Source organism: Taeniopygia guttata, chromosome 14 (genome assembly GCF_048771995.1).
Source record: "Taeniopygia guttata chromosome 14, bTaeGut7.mat, whole genome shotgun sequence".
Classification (NCBI taxonomy): Eukaryota; Metazoa; Chordata; class Aves; order Passeriformes; family Estrildidae; genus Taeniopygia; species Taeniopygia guttata.
In genome coordinates, this window is record NC_133039.1 from 13,554,431 (window position 1) to 13,573,297 (window position 18,867).

General features: G+C 44.6%; 1 protein-coding gene across 5 annotated transcripts in view; it reads left to right on the forward strand.

The window, feature by feature from the left end:
- AXIN1 (axin 1) overlaps positions 1–18,867 on the forward strand; it is an 83,814-nt gene that overhangs the window by 36,159 nt on the left and 28,788 nt on the right. For all 5 annotated transcript variants that reach the window (XM_072935555.1, XM_030284707.4, XM_030284706.4 and 2 more), the window contains one exon: positions 16,356–16,496. In XM_072935555.1, the coding sequence (XP_072791656.1) occupies positions 16,356–16,496 (141 nt within the window). The remainder of the gene's footprint in view (positions 1–16,355; positions 16,497–18,867) is intronic.

Consider the following 18,867-nt stretch of genomic DNA (forward strand, 5'->3'; position numbering starts at 1 on the left):
AGTGCTCTGCTGCTGCACAATCCCAGGAGAGCTGCAGCCATCCCAACAGGCTCTTTGGGCAGTCCCTAAGACAGAGGGATGAAAATCAGCCTCTGTCTTAGCACAGTACCTCAGAGAGGGCTGCTCTCAGCAGTTGGCTGGCAGTGGTCCTCCACAAGCTATGTCCAAGCTGCAGGGAATCAGTATGCAGAGCAGTTGCTCCCTTTTCTTGGCACATTGTTTTTTAAGGACTCTAGGGTAGAGGGGATTAGACCAAGTTCTTGGGGGAGGAGAATAGCCAGCAGGGGATGGCTGGTCATTTTTGTTCCTTTTGTAGCACAAACAATCTCTCTCTTACTACTCATAGGGCTCATGAGTCTTTGTGATATTTATTTGGCTGAAAGATTTGGAGACCTCTGGTCTAGATAGCTCTCCAACTGAGAAGGGGAATTTAGGCACTTGTGATAGTGTGGCCAAAGAAATTACAATAAATATTTGGGAGATTTTAGTGTTGGCATTCATCAAGAATGGTTTAGCAGAACAAAATCTTTAGTGGAAAGGATGGAAGTCCAGCTGAAATGACAAAGATGTGCCTGGGCTGGGGTTGGCACATCTTCCACACTTCGGGGATTAGAAGGAATTGTGTAATAGCAACATAATGATCTGCAGAATTGGCTCATTTAAACTTCAGCTGCTTTTGTTTAGGAGATGGACTTAAAATCTGAAACTGGGTCAAAATCTTTTCTTGCTCTAGAACTAGAAGTTCTACACATCTTAGACTTAAGTTTGAAGAGCCCTCTCTCTTGCTGCTGTTCAGCCAGCCCTCCTGGGCTGAATTTCAGCCAGACAGGTGACCTTGCCCTGCTAGTTCTTGTCACCCGGGGAAGTGTTGATCAGGATCAGATTTTCTAGGGTCTGATGATCTCCAGCACATCCTCTCCTGGTGGTGGAATCATGGTCCTTGGTTCTTCTTTAGGACTGATAGAAATGTCTTCTCTCTAAGGTGAGGAGGTGAGCAGGCACAGTTCTGGGGGTATATTCAGTCTCCTGGATTCTTACCATGTTTTCACAGAGTTTTGTCACTTTGTGAACTTGTCCTAAACTACCAGCAGGACATAAGTCTTCCTCAGCATTGGTATTCTCCCCAAAAACGAAGCCCGAGTTGTTGAGAGCTGTTGTAGCCCTGTTTCTCTCTGTTTGCAGCAGAAAACAAAATCCCCAAAATTTTTTTTTTTTTTTTTTTTTTTTTTTGAGTGCAACTACATTTCCAGCAGTAGAAGAGGATTATTATTGCACATTCCAGGGTCAGCTTCTTGCAGACATACATGACCTTCTCATCTCCTGGGGTTGGCCCCAGTCAAGGAATTGTGCAGATATTTCTTTGCTCCAAAGTTCCCTAGCTTTTCCTAGATAATACAGCCTGCAAGGAGAAGGAGGGTTTGCAAGGTTAGTGTCAGGAAATAGGTGCTTGGTGAAGTCCTCTTCCTTATTCTGGATAAAGCAGTGTGATAAATTACTCTGACTGCTCACCTGGACTGAGGTAGGCAGTCCCACCAGGCAGTCACCCTGCTGCTCACAGGAAAAGAACAAAGTGATCCTGCACATGGAGAATCCACGGCACCAAGTCACCAACAGTAGAATTCGTAAATTCCTTTATTATTTGCTACAAGCTGCAAATGCATCTGCAGAATACACAGATATGTTATCATCTCTAGTGAGGAGATGATGCCATTGAGTGTTAACAACACACACACACAGACACACACAACAGAGCAGCCTCTTCACTGTCTTACAGTGTGTTTTACGTCACCCTCTGGATGTACACATAGCCCAGGAAGGTCACTACTAGAATAAAAACCACTGGCAAATACTGTCCTCTCTTCCCTGGATGTGACAAAGTACCAGCAGCAAAGGTTGGCAGCAGTGTCACTTTGCTGTCACATCGTGTCACACAGGAGTCCTGCCGCTGCAGCTGCAGATGTGCAGGCTCAGACAGACTTTGGTGTCACAAGCTCCTGCATGTTGTGATTAATTAATCTACAGTTTTCATACATGGGTTCAGGGACGGCTGCTTTCATCAACTTTGTGATCAAAATGTGTGCCAAGGATATTATGAGTCATTCTCCAGACTCACTCATAGTTTTAGAGAGGGGATTAATGGGGATGTTATAATACTGCTCATTGATGCTATAGGCAGAGCTGGCAGCAGTGGCTGTAGTCATGGTTGCCCAACGTTCCCCATTATATAGAACTTTGTTGTAGTTGCTCATATCTTTATCAGACTGTGTTGTTTGGTGTTCTTCCTTGCTGAGATTCTGCCTCAGGCTGAAGTATTTTGGCAAATTTTAGTAAAAACAGAGGGGGAGGAAATTACATTGTTTTGTTCCTGTCAGAGTCTTACAATTTACTTTACATTGATAACCTTCCAGTTTTCCCACTTTGAAGCAGGGGTTTGGCAAGTGGGTTGCTGGAGGTGGGAGGGATGCTGGCAGCTTGAACATGTATTTTACCATCCATGTGAGAATTTATTCAATATGACTGAATTATAAGCTTGTGAAATGGCACAAGCTCTATAGAAGATGGTTTAAAATTTTGGCAGTCAGAGTATCCAAAAAGTATATTTACTGTGACGATGCTCATGGCTAAGACTTCAGAGACAGGAAACTGCAGTTCCTGCTGCTGCTGATCATGGAGCCTTCAGCACTCATTGTTAGGTGAGCCAGCTCTCTTCTCACAGCCTCCAGAAAAGGAACTCACAAAAAAAAAAAAGGTTTTTTATGCAGTGATGGGGAGGAGGTGAAGAGGGGGAGTTCCTCCAGCGGTAAGCAGATGGTGTTGGGAGCTAGCAAGAGACAAACTGTACAGGGTGTTGGAACTGGAAAGGGGTTTTCCAATGCCTCCCAGAGCTTTCAGTGCTATAGCAGAAACTGCCTGTACTTCAGCCTTCTTGCTTTTTCCATGCATGGAGTGGCTTGAGCCAGAGGAGCCAACAGAGCAGGTAGGAAGGAAAGTGCACAGGGCATCTGCATTGCCTCTTGTGTCATTGAAAAGCCCTGGAGTAGCCCTGGAGTAGCAGAGACAGAAGATGCAAGCAGCAAAACAGAGGTACTTCTGTGCTGGCTTTTGCCAGAGCAATGCTGGGAGACAGCTCTTCTCCCTGGGAGAGAGTCACTGTGTGTGCCTCAGTTTTCTGTCTGCTACTTGAGACCCAGATCAGGCTTGCTGATATGCTGAGCATGCATCAAGGCAGAAGTCTTTAAAAACACTGCATATTAGGCCCAGAGCATTTCAAATTGAGGACCCACGTCTTGAGAAAATTGTGACAATTTCAGCGTTGCAGTTTGCTTTTTGTGCATTAGACAATAATGGCTTTGCATCCCTCCAGAACAGCAGCACAAATAAATACAAGATACACTTGTGGAAATTGCCAAGAGGAATCTCCAGCAAAGTGAGTAATGCTGCACTCAGTATAAGATTTGGGTGGTGTTAAAGTACAAAGAGGGGGGCAAATAAGGGTATAAATCCATTTATCCTATGCCCTGAGCAGATGAAGTTCTGCAGAGAGGAGATGGTAAGTGATACATGAGCAGAAGAGATATGTTTTGAGCAGAAGATATATTTTTTCCTACTTATAGATTGCTTTTCCCTGCTGTCTTAAGGAGAAAACATCTAGAGCAATGATGCATTCCTGCAGTACCTACCTGGTCAGTGAAATTCTGTCTGTATGGTGTGGCCCACATGCACTCAGTAACAGATGGTGGGTTTGTGTCACAGATGGGCTCCAGTGTTTCACAGCTCTTGTGCTCCAGGCCATACACAGAAAACAGCCTTTCCCTTCATCTGTGGAATTTCATATCTGGTTATGACACGTGGGATGATTGCAATGTGGCAGTGGGTCAGACGAGCTCCAGTGCTCTGCTCCTGCTGTAGAAGAAGAAAATGGTGTCAGCAACATACCATGTCAGCTGAGGGTGATTGTAGGCCCACACACTGCCATCCAAAATGCAGAATTAAACCAGGTCTCACCTCTAGGGCTACAAAAATGTGACTTTTGCAATGATCCTATGCTGTATTCAGTGTCTAGAGAGTTGTCAGCTGGAGCTGTAGCATTTGAAGTGATTGTAAGATCTTCTTTCCATGCAGCTTTTTTTCTGAGATCAGTTATTCAGAGCACTTAAGAGTCCCTCCACACTGCCCCATTTTCACTAATTATCAGTGTCTCTGGGGCCTCCCTCCCCTGCTGAATTTGGTTGGGTGTCATCAAGTACCTTGTACTCAAATTTTCTCAAGGGATTAAAAAGGCATCAATGGAACACACAGAATTTGCTCATCTAGCCTTGTGTCTTTAAGAAACTGAGGTAAAAAACAAATACAGTCATCTTTTATCTGAACAGTGGTTAATTTGTTTAGAACAAAAAGCACCTTGCTTGCATTGTCACTTACTCTTCTTATGTGGAGCTGTCAACTGGTTTTAATTGTATAAAGATAAACAGGAGTGGTACAAGGCTTCAAACAGTTCTTTTATAGCACTTGGAGTGGACATGGTACTTCATATATATACCACAATAATGCATACCAGATGAAAAGATATTGTGGAATTTGTGCAATAAAGGTAAAAGCCCGTATATCTGCCTGTTCCAATGGATGAGAACCAAGACAGAAAAAATCTTGAAGGCAAAAATAACAACAAACCCCGGCACAGTTCTTGAAGTCAAGTTTCACTTGCTGTGAAGTGCCCCCAGGACAAACAAGCACAGGATTTGCCCAAGCAGTGGCCAAACCTCATAAGGGGATGGACCACAAGTATCAACCTCCCAAAGATTTAAAGGTGTTTCATCTCCCCCCAGTTCTAGAGTTTAGCTGGACCCTTTGGCATTGCTGTGTCCCAGGAATGACCTTGTGAGCTCCTATGCAATTTACCTATGAACAACTCTTTTATTTTTAATTTTCCCTCCTCCCTTCCTCCTTCAGCTGATTTTCTCAACATTTTAATGCATTTTAATGTTTCAGTGAGGTGAACTGGTTCTTGCACCTTGGATTATTTAGAATGCCTGTGGAGACGTGTCACCCTCAGCAGCAGAGCATGTCCAGCGCACAACCTTGGAGTTACAGTCAAGGAATTCCCAGTAAACAGATCACTGACCCACCTGCCCTGGCTCCCTTTGGATTCTGGTCTCCTCCATCTTTTTCACTGCTCTGAAATTCTTTGCTCTTGGATTGCCAGTCAGACACCAAATTTAGATCCAGTTGTTAAAGAACAGCCATGAGAAATGGGAAACTGAGTCCACTGACTTCATTCTTCCTTTTTAGATGTGACTTTGTGTGACCTCGATGCAGCGATTGATGGTTTGGCTTCCAGGTCTGGCTGGAGATGCAAGGTTTGGTGACGGTCCCAAAACTAGGACTATGAAAGAATACTTCATGCTCACCATCTAAAGAAAAGTTACTTTAATCTTTGTTTAAAAGGAGGGCTGTTTGTAGCAGCTTCACAAGACTTTCTTCGCTCTGTATGTCTATTTTCCAGGAACAACAGCAAGTTGTTTCCTCCTAGTCTGCTAAACTCTTAAAAAAGAAATAAAATAAGTATCTCTAGAAAAGGAAATACCCTTTTTAACAGCATGTGTCTCCCTTAAACACAGTTTCTGTGTTTTACAGTCCTTCTGGTGGTTGTTATTACAGTTCTTCTGAGCACTTGTCATTGCTGTCAACCTCTAATAGACGTTGTCAGAAGGACAACATGACTTAGTCCACCCTCCTCTTGCCCCAGCCCCTGCATTATATTGGCCAGGTCAGCTTGAGCTGTGAAGGGAAAGTCAGATTACGAGCTCCCAGTAGTGACCAGGAGACTGAGTTAGGATTTATACTTTTGTTGTGATCTCTTCAGAGCTGAGCAATAAATAATAGAGCAAGTTTAAAAGCTTTTTGCAGCTTGCCAGTATGTTGTTGTTGATACAGCCTGCCATTTGTTAACATCCAACAAGTATCCTTTAATGACCCCATTTGGGGGGCCTGTGAGACTCCAGAGCACTGCTGGAGAAGCTCTGTTTCGTGGTGTTGTGCTTCTGAGACCTGCTTATCTGTCATGGTTGCAGTCAGCTGTTGCTTATGAACTCTTTATCATTATGAAGTACTGATTGGAGGCAGAAGTCTGCTGCAGGGGTACTTCTTTTCTGTCCCAGTCTAATGGTCTCTTGACTTTAAGCTTGAATGTGTTTCTTAGAGGGAAGTAAAGTTAAATAAGACGTTGCAGGAATTTTTAATGCGAAGGTATGAAACGTCTTTGTGAAGGTCTTTTGCTTGACTGTCTTGTTTTTTCATGTGCTGCCAATATCTGATCCCACTTCTTGACCTTTAATATACACTGAGAGGGAAGATTAGGATGCTTCTAATCAGCTGAATCTCCCCTCTGGGAGCACTATTAAATCTTGACTCTCAGCTTTATCTCTGCCAGGTCTTGCCAGCCCTCCGTGGTTTTGGTTTTGTTAACAGCTGAGGTCAGAGTTCATTCACCTCAAAGGTTCTTGTTCAATGGGAGAACTTTCTTGGATCATTTCTGTGGGAGTTAAGACACCAGTGAGCAGCTCTGCTTGGAGGCAGACCCCTTCTCTTCATGTGCCTTGTGAGCCAGACCTTAATCAGTGAAATAAAGTCTTTTATTTTGTGCAGGATTACTGCTAATTCTGCCCACCTCATCATTAGTAGGGCTTCCTCAAAGGTCTTCATGAGCAAAGCTGAGTGGTTTTGAGGTGCTAAGTTAGGTGCCTCATAGGCATTCAAAATACTGCCTCAGCTGGTTTCCTCTGCCATCCAAATTTGTAATTTCATTAAAATTCCAAGTTTGTTGGCAATGAATTGGTAACGAGTATTGAGTTTCATACCATTGTTTTGAGGGGATTTCAAGTGAGGCTAGCAAGTCTGTGGTTGTGCAGCTCAGCTTATGTTACATGGCCCAGTGGTACAGGCAAATGGTTTAATGTCAAAGCTGCAAGTAGTCCTTGTAAAACAGAGCCCCCTGAGCTGCATATCTTCCCCTTTCATTTCAGCCATCTGCAATACCACTGTTGTGATTGAAGTATTGGGAAATTTATCCCTGAAAGCAATACAACAATGGATAGCAGTGCTGGGGTTGATGCCCTCCTGAAAAATTGGTGGTCCAAGGAAGGACTGAGCACCCATGGTCTTATTTAGCCCTTGGATTCCAGTAGCTCCCATTCCCTAGTGTGGTCCATGTACCTGTGGATGTCTCTGCCCTGTTGAACCTTTTTGAGCACTCCAGAGGCTCTGTAGGTATGTAGGAAGGCAGGGAATGATCTGGAGTCATTGGCCAAAGCTGCATGCTTTGTTTCCATCCAAAAACTTACTCATTCTACAGACCTCGGTCTTAAGTTACTGAACTTGCAGAGAAATCTGCTCGTAATTTCTTTCTTGTAAGCCCTTTCTTGTTGAGCAGAAATTTTGGCAGAGAAGAGTCAAGTCACTGGAGAATCCCCAGTTCTGCCTGGTTATACCAGGCCTCCTCAGATCTTTCCTTGGAACAAGCAGGCAAGAGGAAATACTTTCCATTTCAGAGAAGCGTGGACAAACAACATTGCTTCAGACAGAGAAGAAAAGTGGCAGACGGAGTTAGAGTGCTGAATCCTGCTGGCCAAAAGCATGCTCTTGCCTTTATTCAGTCATTCCTGGAACACAGTGTTCTTATTGTATTCCTCCTCACCCCGCTCAGTGCCTCTCCTCGGGCTCAGGGCTCGGAGATGCCCCGACCACGGTGCTGGCAGGTTTGAGGGAGTTAAAAAAAGCATCAAACACATCTCAGCAATGGAACCTCTCCCTCCTTGCCTGACGTTGGGTAAGCGTGTGTTCTGAAAACCTGGATCCCGTTAGAAACGTTCCTGCTGTCTGGAAAACAAAGTACTCGCTCGCCTGGTTTAGTCATTAAGTAAATTCGTGGCTTGGTTGAGACAAAAAATAATGAAGAAAAGCTGTCGAAATCCTGGGATTAATTTGATAGTTTGCAGGCAGTGGTGTTTTTAAGTGGAGCTGCTGCCTTCTTTATGTTGTGAGCAGACCCAGGTACAAACCTGGGCTTCCCTCTTTCCCTGTGCCTCAGAGCCAGGCATTTGGAAGTAATTTGTTCCACGAAGGCCCTCGGTGCGGGCAGGGGGCTGCTCTGGGCCGGGAGCCGCCGTGCGTGGGTGTGGGCCGGGCTGGAATGCCGGGAGAGGCTTTGGGCTGCCTGTTCCATCTGCAGAGGGAGCAGACCCCGGGCCTGGCATGACATGGAAGGCTCTGAACTGTCGGGAGGTTCACTGCTGTTATTCCATCTGTGACATGGTGGCCCCTTCTGGGAAGAATTGTTTCCTCTGGACCTCCTTTACATCTCCCGGCTGCCCTGCCAGCCTTCCCCAGGGAAGCAAAATCGAGGGGCTAAAAGCATAGAGGCCCATGCAAAGACCCCCACAGCACTTTGCAAAGTGTTTCCCCTCTCCAGCAGCCCCAATTTACCTGGGACAGTCACCAAGGAAAGCAGAGAGCAGGGAGCTGGCACTGAAATGCTGTCTGAAATGCCTGCTCTGTGTGTTCATCCACTTAACCACACATATATATGTATATATATGAAATCACTTGTGTTAAACATAGATGTCATTTCAGTCTGAGAAGCCAATTAGCAGAGTGGAGAGCTCTTGCCAGTCACCCTCTTGCTGAATTTTCCCCAGCTCTCAGTTTAAGCAGGGAAAAGGAGACTGCATTATGAACCCTCTCTACCTGTGTCCGTGCTGGCGATCCCAGTGCCCCAGGGACAGCACGTTTGGAGGGTCAGAAAATAAGGGATGAGGACACAGGTCCCACTCATTTTAGGGGTTAACATGCTTGGATGTACAGCACATCCCTGCACAAGCTTGATTCTGTCCTTTCCAATAAAATATTAAAACAGTTCTCCTGTGATGTGTTGTCTGGCAGAGGCCAGGACGTGAAGGTGAGTGTGGCTCATGGGTGGCAGCAATGTACCCTGGATATCCAAAATGCACACACACTGCTGGGTTTGCCCTTCTTTTGTAGCTTCTGAAGTCACTACAGCAGTTTTCGGATGGCTGATGCAGCCTGGCTGCTCTAAAGAAGTGAGGTTCTTGTTCAGTTGCAATTAATACAGCCAAATATCCTGTATACTTTGTAGAAAATGTTCCTAATGTCAGCCTTTCATAGCAGATGAGGATTCATATGAATCATGTCATCATTTAAAAAACCAAACAAAACTACTATGTTATAGTATAAGCTCAGGCTAATATATTAAAATTAATCTAGGAAAATACCTGTTATTGTTAGATATGGAACAGAATGTTCTGCAACATTTGCTTTATTTCAGGAAGATGATCCAATTGTTCTGTTAATTGTTGTGCAGACATTGTGTTGCCCATTTTTTTTCTTTTTCATTTTAATGACTATCTTGTGCTTTGAGCTATTAAATAAATGATGTTTGTGGTCTTATTCTAGGAAAGACATGCATTGTTTTCAGGAAGGACTTGCTTTTATTGTTTATCACACTCAGATTTTTGCAGTTTTGATTTTAAACCTGTAACTAGAGGATAAACCTTCATTACATTGGTCTGATGAATGAGCACAGCCTCGCCCTCCACTGGGAAGGAGGAGCTGGGAGGGCTGGTTTGGAGATGCAGTCAGATGAAATCTTGAGGGACTCGTTCTGCAGTTTCCTTGGAACACAGTGGTTTCATCCTGTTGTCTGAAAGCCTTTCCTAAGAAGGTTAGGGTGGCAATAGGGCAATACAGCCACAATATTTAGCCTATCTAGTCCTTATTTGCCTCCTAAGGCAAATATTTTATTTCCTGTATTTCAACTTCCTTCCTAGAACCTCTCCCCCACCTTGCTGTATCCTATGATCTAAATTACTGGTTGCAATTAATGCATCCTCTGTACATTAGTCCTGCCTGAGAAGTAGCATGTCCTTGGTAAATGCAAAGGAGTTAGAAACTGGAAACTCAGTCCGTTAATCTTGGATTTAGCTTTTGTAACTGTGCTTTAATGCTTCACAATAATTGCTGAAGCTCCCCATAAAATAATCTCCATGTAGTCCTAAAATGGAATTGAGTGCCTTACAAGAAAAGAGAAGAAGAGCCCTTATCTGTACTTTTAGTTACATTTTTATTTATTTCCCTTCTTCCTCTGGTGTGGGAGGATGAATACGCAGGGAAGAAGATACAGATTTGCAAAGGCAAGGAGTGCTAAAGAGCGTCGTTTTTTTCATCAGCTTTTAAGAGCCAGACTGTAATCATAAATTCCCTGATAGCTGGAGCATGCAGAAGTCATCTTTAAGCCTACAAGTGACAGGCTGCTGTTGCTTTTCAAACTTCAGATTTCATTTTTTTGTAAGACACAACTTTGATCTGGTTCCTTTGTAATGCTCTGCAGAGCGCTGGGGCTGCTGCGCTCGCCGGCTGCAGAGCTGGAAGTGAACTTTCTTGGCAAGAGCCATCTGGAGACCTCAAAGAACAGATTAACTTGTCCAGAATTGATGTGATCTTTGAAGAAGCTGCCCTTGCCTGGAACACATGTGATTAGCCTGACATTGGCAGTGATAAAGTTGAGATGCACAGCAGTGTCTGAGTACCCAGAGTAATTGGGAAGAGTGTTAAGTGGAGCAACCCCAACAATCTGCTATCAGATTATCAGGTAAATCCCCAATTTTAACCTCTTGAGCCAACTTTGCATCTTTAGCATAGATCAAATCCAGTCAGCAGTGAAGGTTTTCAGCTTTGCATCTTCATAGACATTTTGTTCTTAGTTCCAAAATGTTCCCGTGATAATGGTTTGGGAGAAGCTGTACAATGCTGCTTCTGTGATTGTTGTTGGTACCACAGACTGGAAACAGACTTTTCTGTTCAGGTGGTGGATCAGTGTAATCTTGTAAATCAGAGTCCGTGGTGGGTGCTGTTGTAGTCCCTTGTTTAAAGGTGACCCTGATGCTGGGACACTCTTGTCAGCACATGTTGTTTAGACATGCTGAAGGGATTTGCTTCAGCTCGGGCATCATAAACCAAGATGTGCAGCTTTTAATTTGATTGACTGGTTGTGATATTGAAATGTGGAACTGTATGAAGGATATGACAGTCACCTGCTTGTTTGGAGCTGTAAGTTTTGGAAGTAAGTTGCCAGCTGGAGACTCAGCAACCTGTGATTCTAGAAGGAGTTTTTGTTTCTTGGGTGGGAGTAAGTAACTTTTTTAATTACTTTTTTTTCCCCATACTGAATAAATGGAACATGTCAAAATTACAAGCTGGAAGGATGTCTCAGCGTCCTCCCAGTCACAATGCAAAATGACCAGAGACAGCAAATAAGAGTAATGCTTAGTGCTGGTTTCCTAGAAATAGTCATCTTCGGAAACACAGGACTGCAAAAGTTTGAGCTAATTTTTCAGAAGTTGTTGTGAAAAAGCAGGGTGGGAGTACAGAATGAGTAGTTGGGTCCCACTGAGTTGCAGCCCTGATCTGTGGTCTCAGGGCACCATCCTTCAGCCCAAACAACACCTGCCAGAAGAGGAAAGGAGGAATTGTGTCCTGCTGTGAGGTTGCTCACCACAGTGCAGGAGGGAGGGCATCTCAGCTCCTCCACCTGCCATCGGCTGTGGTGAGACATCTGGAGTTTCTGCAGAGCCCATTTTGGGGTGTCCTTCTGTGGGACTTGCCAACATCCCCAGAACTCCTGCAACTCAGAACTTTCTAAGGTGACTCATAAAGTTGGGGTGGTTTTGGCATCTGGAAAATGGGATTTCTCCCATGTTGAAAATGAACTGCTCACCAAAGTTGTGGTGATCAAAGCTTTGGACTATGGCATGGGAGGAAAACTTCTGCAAGAGCTGTTTAGGGAGAGTGCATTGGAATTTTATGGTTGTCAGCTTCATGAGTTTTTATCTCTTTGATTTCCTAATACTGTGTCTCAAACAGCTGCTTCCTTGGTAGTGCAGGGGTTTGGAGGAGCTCCCTGTGCCACCAGGGATTTTGGAGTTTTTGGCTTAGGGAGGTGGGGCACCCTTGCAAGAGGAGGCCTGCCTGGATTCTATCACAGCTTCAATTCTTTTGAGGAAAAACTTTCTTCCAGAAAATGTCAGTGCCATAAAAATTTAGTGCTGGAGCTGGAGAAGGTGGTAGCAATGAAAACTTCAGATTGATCAGCTTCCCTGTTAAACTGGGAGCTGTTCCAGCTATGCTGGAACTGCTAGCTGGCTTGGAAGGACCATGTCTCTCAGACCTGCCAGTAGAGCATTGTGCAACTTATTCCCTCCAGTGGAAATTTAAATTCTACAGAAATTAGTTGCCTAGAGGCCTTTCATCTTCAAGGAAGTTTTCTTCTTGCCTTAGTGGTTTTTTTTCCCATGCATGATGAAGAACATCAGTGCAGGAGGTACATAGCTGGTGAGAACCAAAGGGAGTGCCACTCAGATTTGGGTTTGGAGGCGGGATCAAGTGAGCTCTTCCTCCCACTGTGGGTGCTGAAGATGATGCAATTCTTCCCCAGAGCACACCAACCCTGGGATTTTTGCATAGAGCAGAGTAGCATGTTTGGCAAAGGTTGGGGACTTTGCATCTTTGATTTAAAATTTAAATAGCCATTGGGGGAAGTTGTGTGAGGGAGACTGGGGTTCCCAGGCTGGAAGGAAAAAGATGCCCTTAGGGACTCAGGATGCAATGAGAACTCCACATAGAGCAACAGTACTGAAGAGGACCTCACCTCTCTGCTCACTTGACACTCCAAGATCTGATGGTGCTGAGGTCCCAAGTGCTGGGTGCTTAGTCAGAGGAGTGAGAAATCTGGGGATGGATGGGATGCAGCCGAGATAACACACCAAATAAACCCAGAACAGGTAGAAAGAAGCCTTAAAGAGATTCTTGCTATGTTTCTACAGCAGTTTAGGCCCTTGTCAGCATTACCAGAATGTGCAGAGATCAGCAAAGGGCTATATGCAAAGAAAAGGCAGCTGGTCAGGCTGACTTACTCGGGTTGCTGTGATCTCTGTTATAATTGTTCCCTATGTGATTATTTTGAGGGTTGAGCAACTAAGAGCTGCAGAAGAGACATACAGCTTTATTTCTGCAATGTATGAAATGTTCTGTGTTCCTTTCAAAAATGCTCATTGCTCTTTCTGTCTTAAAAAATGAAATAAAATTCTGGAAGGCTGCAGGAATTTTTGTGAAGTCTAACTTTAAATGTTCACCTTTCCTTTTATCGCCCTTATCAGTGCATAGAGCTCGGTATGTGAGGTTTTTAGCTGACACTTCAAATCGCTCTGAGGGTGCCTGAATCCCTTTTAAAGCAGCCTCCCCTCCCAGATCAGAAGTGACCATTTTTTTTTTGTTAGACTCCATGTTCCTTTAATGTTTTCCTCCTAATAGATGTTGAAAGCGTTCTTCAGAGGCACGGCACAAAACATTCAAATAGTGATACGAGCCAGCTGAAGAGAGTTGTCAGGGAGAGAGAACATTAGGAGAAGGATTGAATACAGATGGATTCCTCAAAAGTAATGTAACCTGTTATGATTGCTTTGAAATCCTATACCCTTTCCATCTCCTTACGCTTACCAAAAGTTTACATTTGCATTGATGTATTAGAGGCAGAGCTAAAATGGAAGTAATCCCTGTTGTATACATGCTTAAGTGTGTAATTTTAGCTAACTACAACAGTTGTGACCAAACCTGCATCCTCAGTGAGGAGACCACAGCCAGGGAGTGTTGTGAGAGAACCCAGCCATTCCAGCTCCTCCAGAGGTGTCAGGGACCTCCCAGGACCCATCTGCTCGCTCTTGGTTCCTTCAGCCATCACAGTTGCACACCCAGCAACTTCTTCAGGTGCTCTCTGCTGCTCTATCTGTGTATCAACAGATATAAAGGAGAAATTGATTGTCCTGTGCATTTTAATCTGAGTGCTTCCTTAGTATACTGCTAGAATAATCCATGCCTCTTGCAGAGAGTCCTGGCGAAGGGTCCACTAGATGTTGGTGCTGTATTTTAATTGGATTGTCCAAAAATCATCCTTGTCTTTGCCCTCAGGGAAGGCCTGAGCTATCCATCATTCCTGCCTCAATTTAAGAGGTTGTCTCAGCCTCCATCACACCGCTGTCATGTTGGATTTGACAGGAGGGTTGCACTGCACAGCACTCCTTTAATGTTCAGAACTGACCGTTCTGCACAGGGAAAATGGCTGAAGGGGGCTCGTAAAGTTTTCACTTATTATCCCTTGCTTTTTAGGGTGAACTTGTTCCAATTATTTCCAGTACTTGCCCTAGAAAGCTGTTCTGAAATCTGATGGAATATAGAAATGAGTTTGCTCCAGTGCACATCTGCAGTGACTGACAGAAAGTTTGCATGCTAGAAGGTGTCTGTGGTGACTTACCATTCCAAGGCATCCCTGTGCTCATTCCCAACTAACTCTGTATTGTACCTGAGCATGGAGAAACCTCACAAAGCTCCCTGCTGTCAAACAGTAATGAAAAACCTCAGCTGACTCAAGTTTGAATGCTCTTTGCACCATTCTGCAACTATGCTAAGCTTCATCATCCAAGAAGAAATAGTTTGGAGTTTTGTTTGGTTTGTGGCACAAAAAGTAGTTTTCTCTATCTCAGAGTAGGAGGGTAATTTGTTTCTAACTGACCCCATAATGGACCTGAAACAATATGATTTTTCCTAGTGACCAGTGAATATCCATGACCCCTTGAATTACAAGGAAATTAGTTTGTATGCTGAGGACCCAAACAGCTGGTAAATAGGAGCTGGGTGAGCAATGCATTAGCTGAAGGCTGTAACCTTGTCCAGTTCAGGTTTTAAAATACTTTGGTAATGCTTTCATCCTGGTATACCATGTGCCATATTTTACATAACAGCATCCAAAAACCTCTGCCTTAAATGGGCTTTCTGCCAGTTCATGCAGTGCCTGTCCTGCATTTATACTCCATACAGATATGCAGAAACTGCCAGCTTTACCCTTTGCTGGTGTCTTCCTCACCTCTGGTTCCTCCATCTGTGTGTTTCTCATAGGTTTCCTTGTCTTGTCTAAATGTAAACTCATTGGGCAGGGGCTGTTTTCTGTTGTCTATAGGACTTCAACCACTGCAGCAGAACCAGAATCCCTTTTCTTAGCAGAACAGGGAAGCATACATTGCTTGATGTGCCCTCCATAGAGGTGTTTGCAGAGGGCCCATTGCAAATCACATCCACCAGGTACTGATTACTGAGTTACTAAATAAAGAATGATGCTGATGAACTTTGTGATCTGAACTGAAGCAGGACACTGATTTTCAGCACTTGGAAAACCAGGAATTCATCAGCTTCAAGATATCTTAAAAATGCTGCTCTTCATGCGGAGGGGCAGACAGGGAGAGCAGGGGATTAAGTGCTCTTTGGTTTATGCGAACATTTCAGCTTGTTCCTTTTTCTGACACATTACAAAATAACTTGCAGGAGAACAAGATCCCTGCGTGGCCTGTCTGTCCTGCGGGGTGGCAGAGCTGGAGGCACATTTGCAGCAGTGGCTTTTCTATGCTGGTGGCAGAGCCAGCATGAAGGAATTTGTGCCTGCTTGGTTCACAGGCTGCTTCACCATCAGGTCCCTTCCTGAGCAAGGAACTTATTTCCCAGGTTAGCTCGTGCAGGCAGCCTCCCTTCCTGACCTTTTGCTGAAGAGAAGGAGGCTGGCCTGATTGTGTACTTGAATAACAAGGCATGAGTTGTGTACAGAGCTTTATAGATCCCTGAGCAGACTGTCCACTGGAAAAGCTGGTGTGATTAGGTGGTCCTTCCTGGTGGAATTTGCAAGTGTCTGATGTACCTCAGTGCAACACTGGAGATTGTTTTTAGGTAGAGTGCTATGAGCAATAGCTGTTTCTTGCTTCTCCTTCCCTCTGCAAACACGTTGGAGGGATGTTAAAGCAAGCATAGAATGGGTGAGCTCTGCTACACATCCCTCCCTGTTGGAAAAGCAGAATCCTATTTTGACTCATAAAAATGCTGTCTTACTGTGTAGGTATTGCTTTTAGATGGTCATGGAATGACAGTGCTAAGCAGCTAGCCCATGGACTCCATAAACCCTGATGGAAACGGGACTTCTTCCATACAGTCTTGTTCCCTCCCTGATCTCTAACAGTGTCATCTTCATTACTCCATGAATTCCCTTTTTCTTCCAGTTATAAGTCAAATTGTTCATGGCTCTGTCAGTGCAACTTAGTGTGAGCACAGCTTATTCTGTGTTCACTTAGTGTGAACAGAATTGAGAACACAGAATTGAGGCTGGGGCTCCAGGCAGAGTCCTTCTGCCTGCTGATGCAGAGCATGGTCAAGGTTGTGTCCTTCTGACTTGACTCATTTTTCTCTCACAGGCATGGGTCGTGGAGAGAGCCTGTTAACCCCTACTATGTCAACACGGGCTATGCTTTGGCACCAGCCACCAGTGCCAACGACAGCGAGCAGCAGAGCATGTCCAGCGACGCCGACACCATGTCCCTGACAGACAGCAGCGTGTAAGTAACTCCTGGGGGACAGCCTCATGTGTCCTCAGCACTGCTTCTCTTGGGTTGTTCTGGGAGAGAAGCTTGGCCACAGCTGGGGTGGGGGGGAATGTCTGAATAGACCACAGTCAAGAGCATTCTCACTTTCTTTTCAGTTACTTTGTCACTGTGCAGGATACTCAGCCTTGCCAGTTCTGTGAACATTTGCAGCATAAAATATTTTTGAGCAATCTAAAATAAATGGTGTTTGGTCAGAGCTTCTGCATTATCTTCTGAATGTTAGACAGAGCCTTCTAGTTACCTGCGTATTTCTCTTGAGATTTTATACTTCCAAATTCTCAGAATCACAGAATGGGTCAGGTTTGAAGAGAAAACAGTGGGTTATCTGGTCCAACCTCCCTCCTCAAGCAGGGTAATCCTAGAGCAGATTTCACAGAATTGTGTCCAGATGTTTCTGAAACACCTCCAGTGATGGAGACTCCACAGCCTCTCTGGACAATCTCTTCCAGTGCTCAGTCACTGCAGAGGGAAGAAGTTCTTCCTCATGTTCAGGTGGAATTTCATGGGCATCAGTTTCTGCCCATTGCTTCTTGTCCTGTTGCTGGGCACCACAGCACAGAGCTTGATCCATCCTCTGAAACTTTCATGCAGATGATGGCCATTGATGAGGTCCCTTCTCAGCCATCTCTTCTTGAGGCTAAACAGGCCCAGTTCCCTCAGCCTGTCCTCACAAGAGATGCTCCAGTCCCTTTGTTGCTCTCCTCTGGATTCACTCCAGGAGCTCTGTGTCTCTCTTGTCCTGAGGAGCTCAGAAGTGGACACAGCACAGCAGATGGAGTAACAGCTCGGTCTGTGATTGCTCTGCAGTAGGATTGGTGCCTGACCAGTTCTAGTTTGTCTGGTGACCACTGCACTTTAACACAACTTGTGCTGATAAGCCCCAGCCAAATATATTTTCCCTTTCTGTCTCTCATGACAGCACCGTGTATCTCACCCACGAGATGCCTTCCTTAAAGATGGTTTGCAAAGAAAGAAAAAAGGGGTTACGAGATTTTGTTGTGACTGCATCTCTGTGATAGAAAAAAAAAGGATTTGGGGAAAAATATTCGCTGTTTGGTCTGGTTTTTAGTAGTGCAAATGCAAAGTGTCTTTCTGTAGAGTAGAAACCCTTTGATTCTTCAGGCGAGAGATGACAGGTTTACCGAATTAGGAGAAGATTTTATTAATGGCAGTGCTGTAAACAGAGTCCTCCAAGAGGCTCGTTTAGTGTCACTGAGAGTGTCAGCAGCTGTCAGACCTTGTTGGAAAAACTTTCCAGCCTGTGCCATGGATGCTGTTAATGGGTGCTGCCACAGTTCCCCACCTGCCCAGAGTTCATCCAGTGACATGGGAGTGTGCAGCGTGGCCGGGGGTTTCTGTGTCTGTGGTGGTTGCCCTGCCTGAGCCAGTAGCTTGCTCCTCTCAGGCTCCACAGAGGCTTGGGGCCATGTAGGAGCAGCTGTGAGTTCATTCTGCACCCTGACACCAGCTCCTCACACATTATGCTCCAGTCCTGTTGTAAAACTGAGGAGGCAGACCTTGGCCAAAGGGGCCTGGGAGGAGGAGGATGCCCCCAGGACAGAACCCTGTAGACAACCACTAATTAAAGGCTCCATTTGATACAAATCCAGCTGCTCTGCCACATCCTTCTGCAATTCTTCATATGCATCAATTTATATGGAGCTAATCTGAAGCTAGCAGGAGTCTTGTAACTTCTTCTTATCAGGAGAGACAGATGTAAGAACTCTTCAAAATTAATTAGCTTTTAGCACTTCCTCTCCCACTGGTCCAGTGGGCTCATGAGACTGCACTGATGGTTATACCTGTGATAAGTTGTGATCATTTATGCCAGAGTTCTTCACCTTCCTAATTTTTATTTCACTAGCCACAGTTTGTTTTTTTCAGAGGCAGAATAATTTCTTACTGGCCATCCTGTGCTCCTTTTTCCTTTAGGCATTTTATCCCTCCTCTGCCCACCGTAGGTTGCTTCTAGGACTTTAATTACCACCAATATGTGCACTGCCTTCTGCTAATAATTCACCCAATCCTAGTAGTTCATTTTAAGTAAGTTTTGAACTTCATAAAGGGTGAACCATTCTTTCTATGCCTCTCAGACTGGATCCATGCAGAATCCAAAATTGGGATTCTGGATGTACAGCCTTGACCTTTGGCTTACACAGATTCTGGCTGTTTTCAGCACTTGCTCTTCATTACATGGTTTAAAATTCCAGCACCAGATTTTACTCGGATTTTACATGGCACTGCTGAACCTATCTGCCTCCTGAATTTCAAAGGAATTTTTGCAGAATTGCTCAAGGCAGCAAAAATGAAGAACAACCAGAGG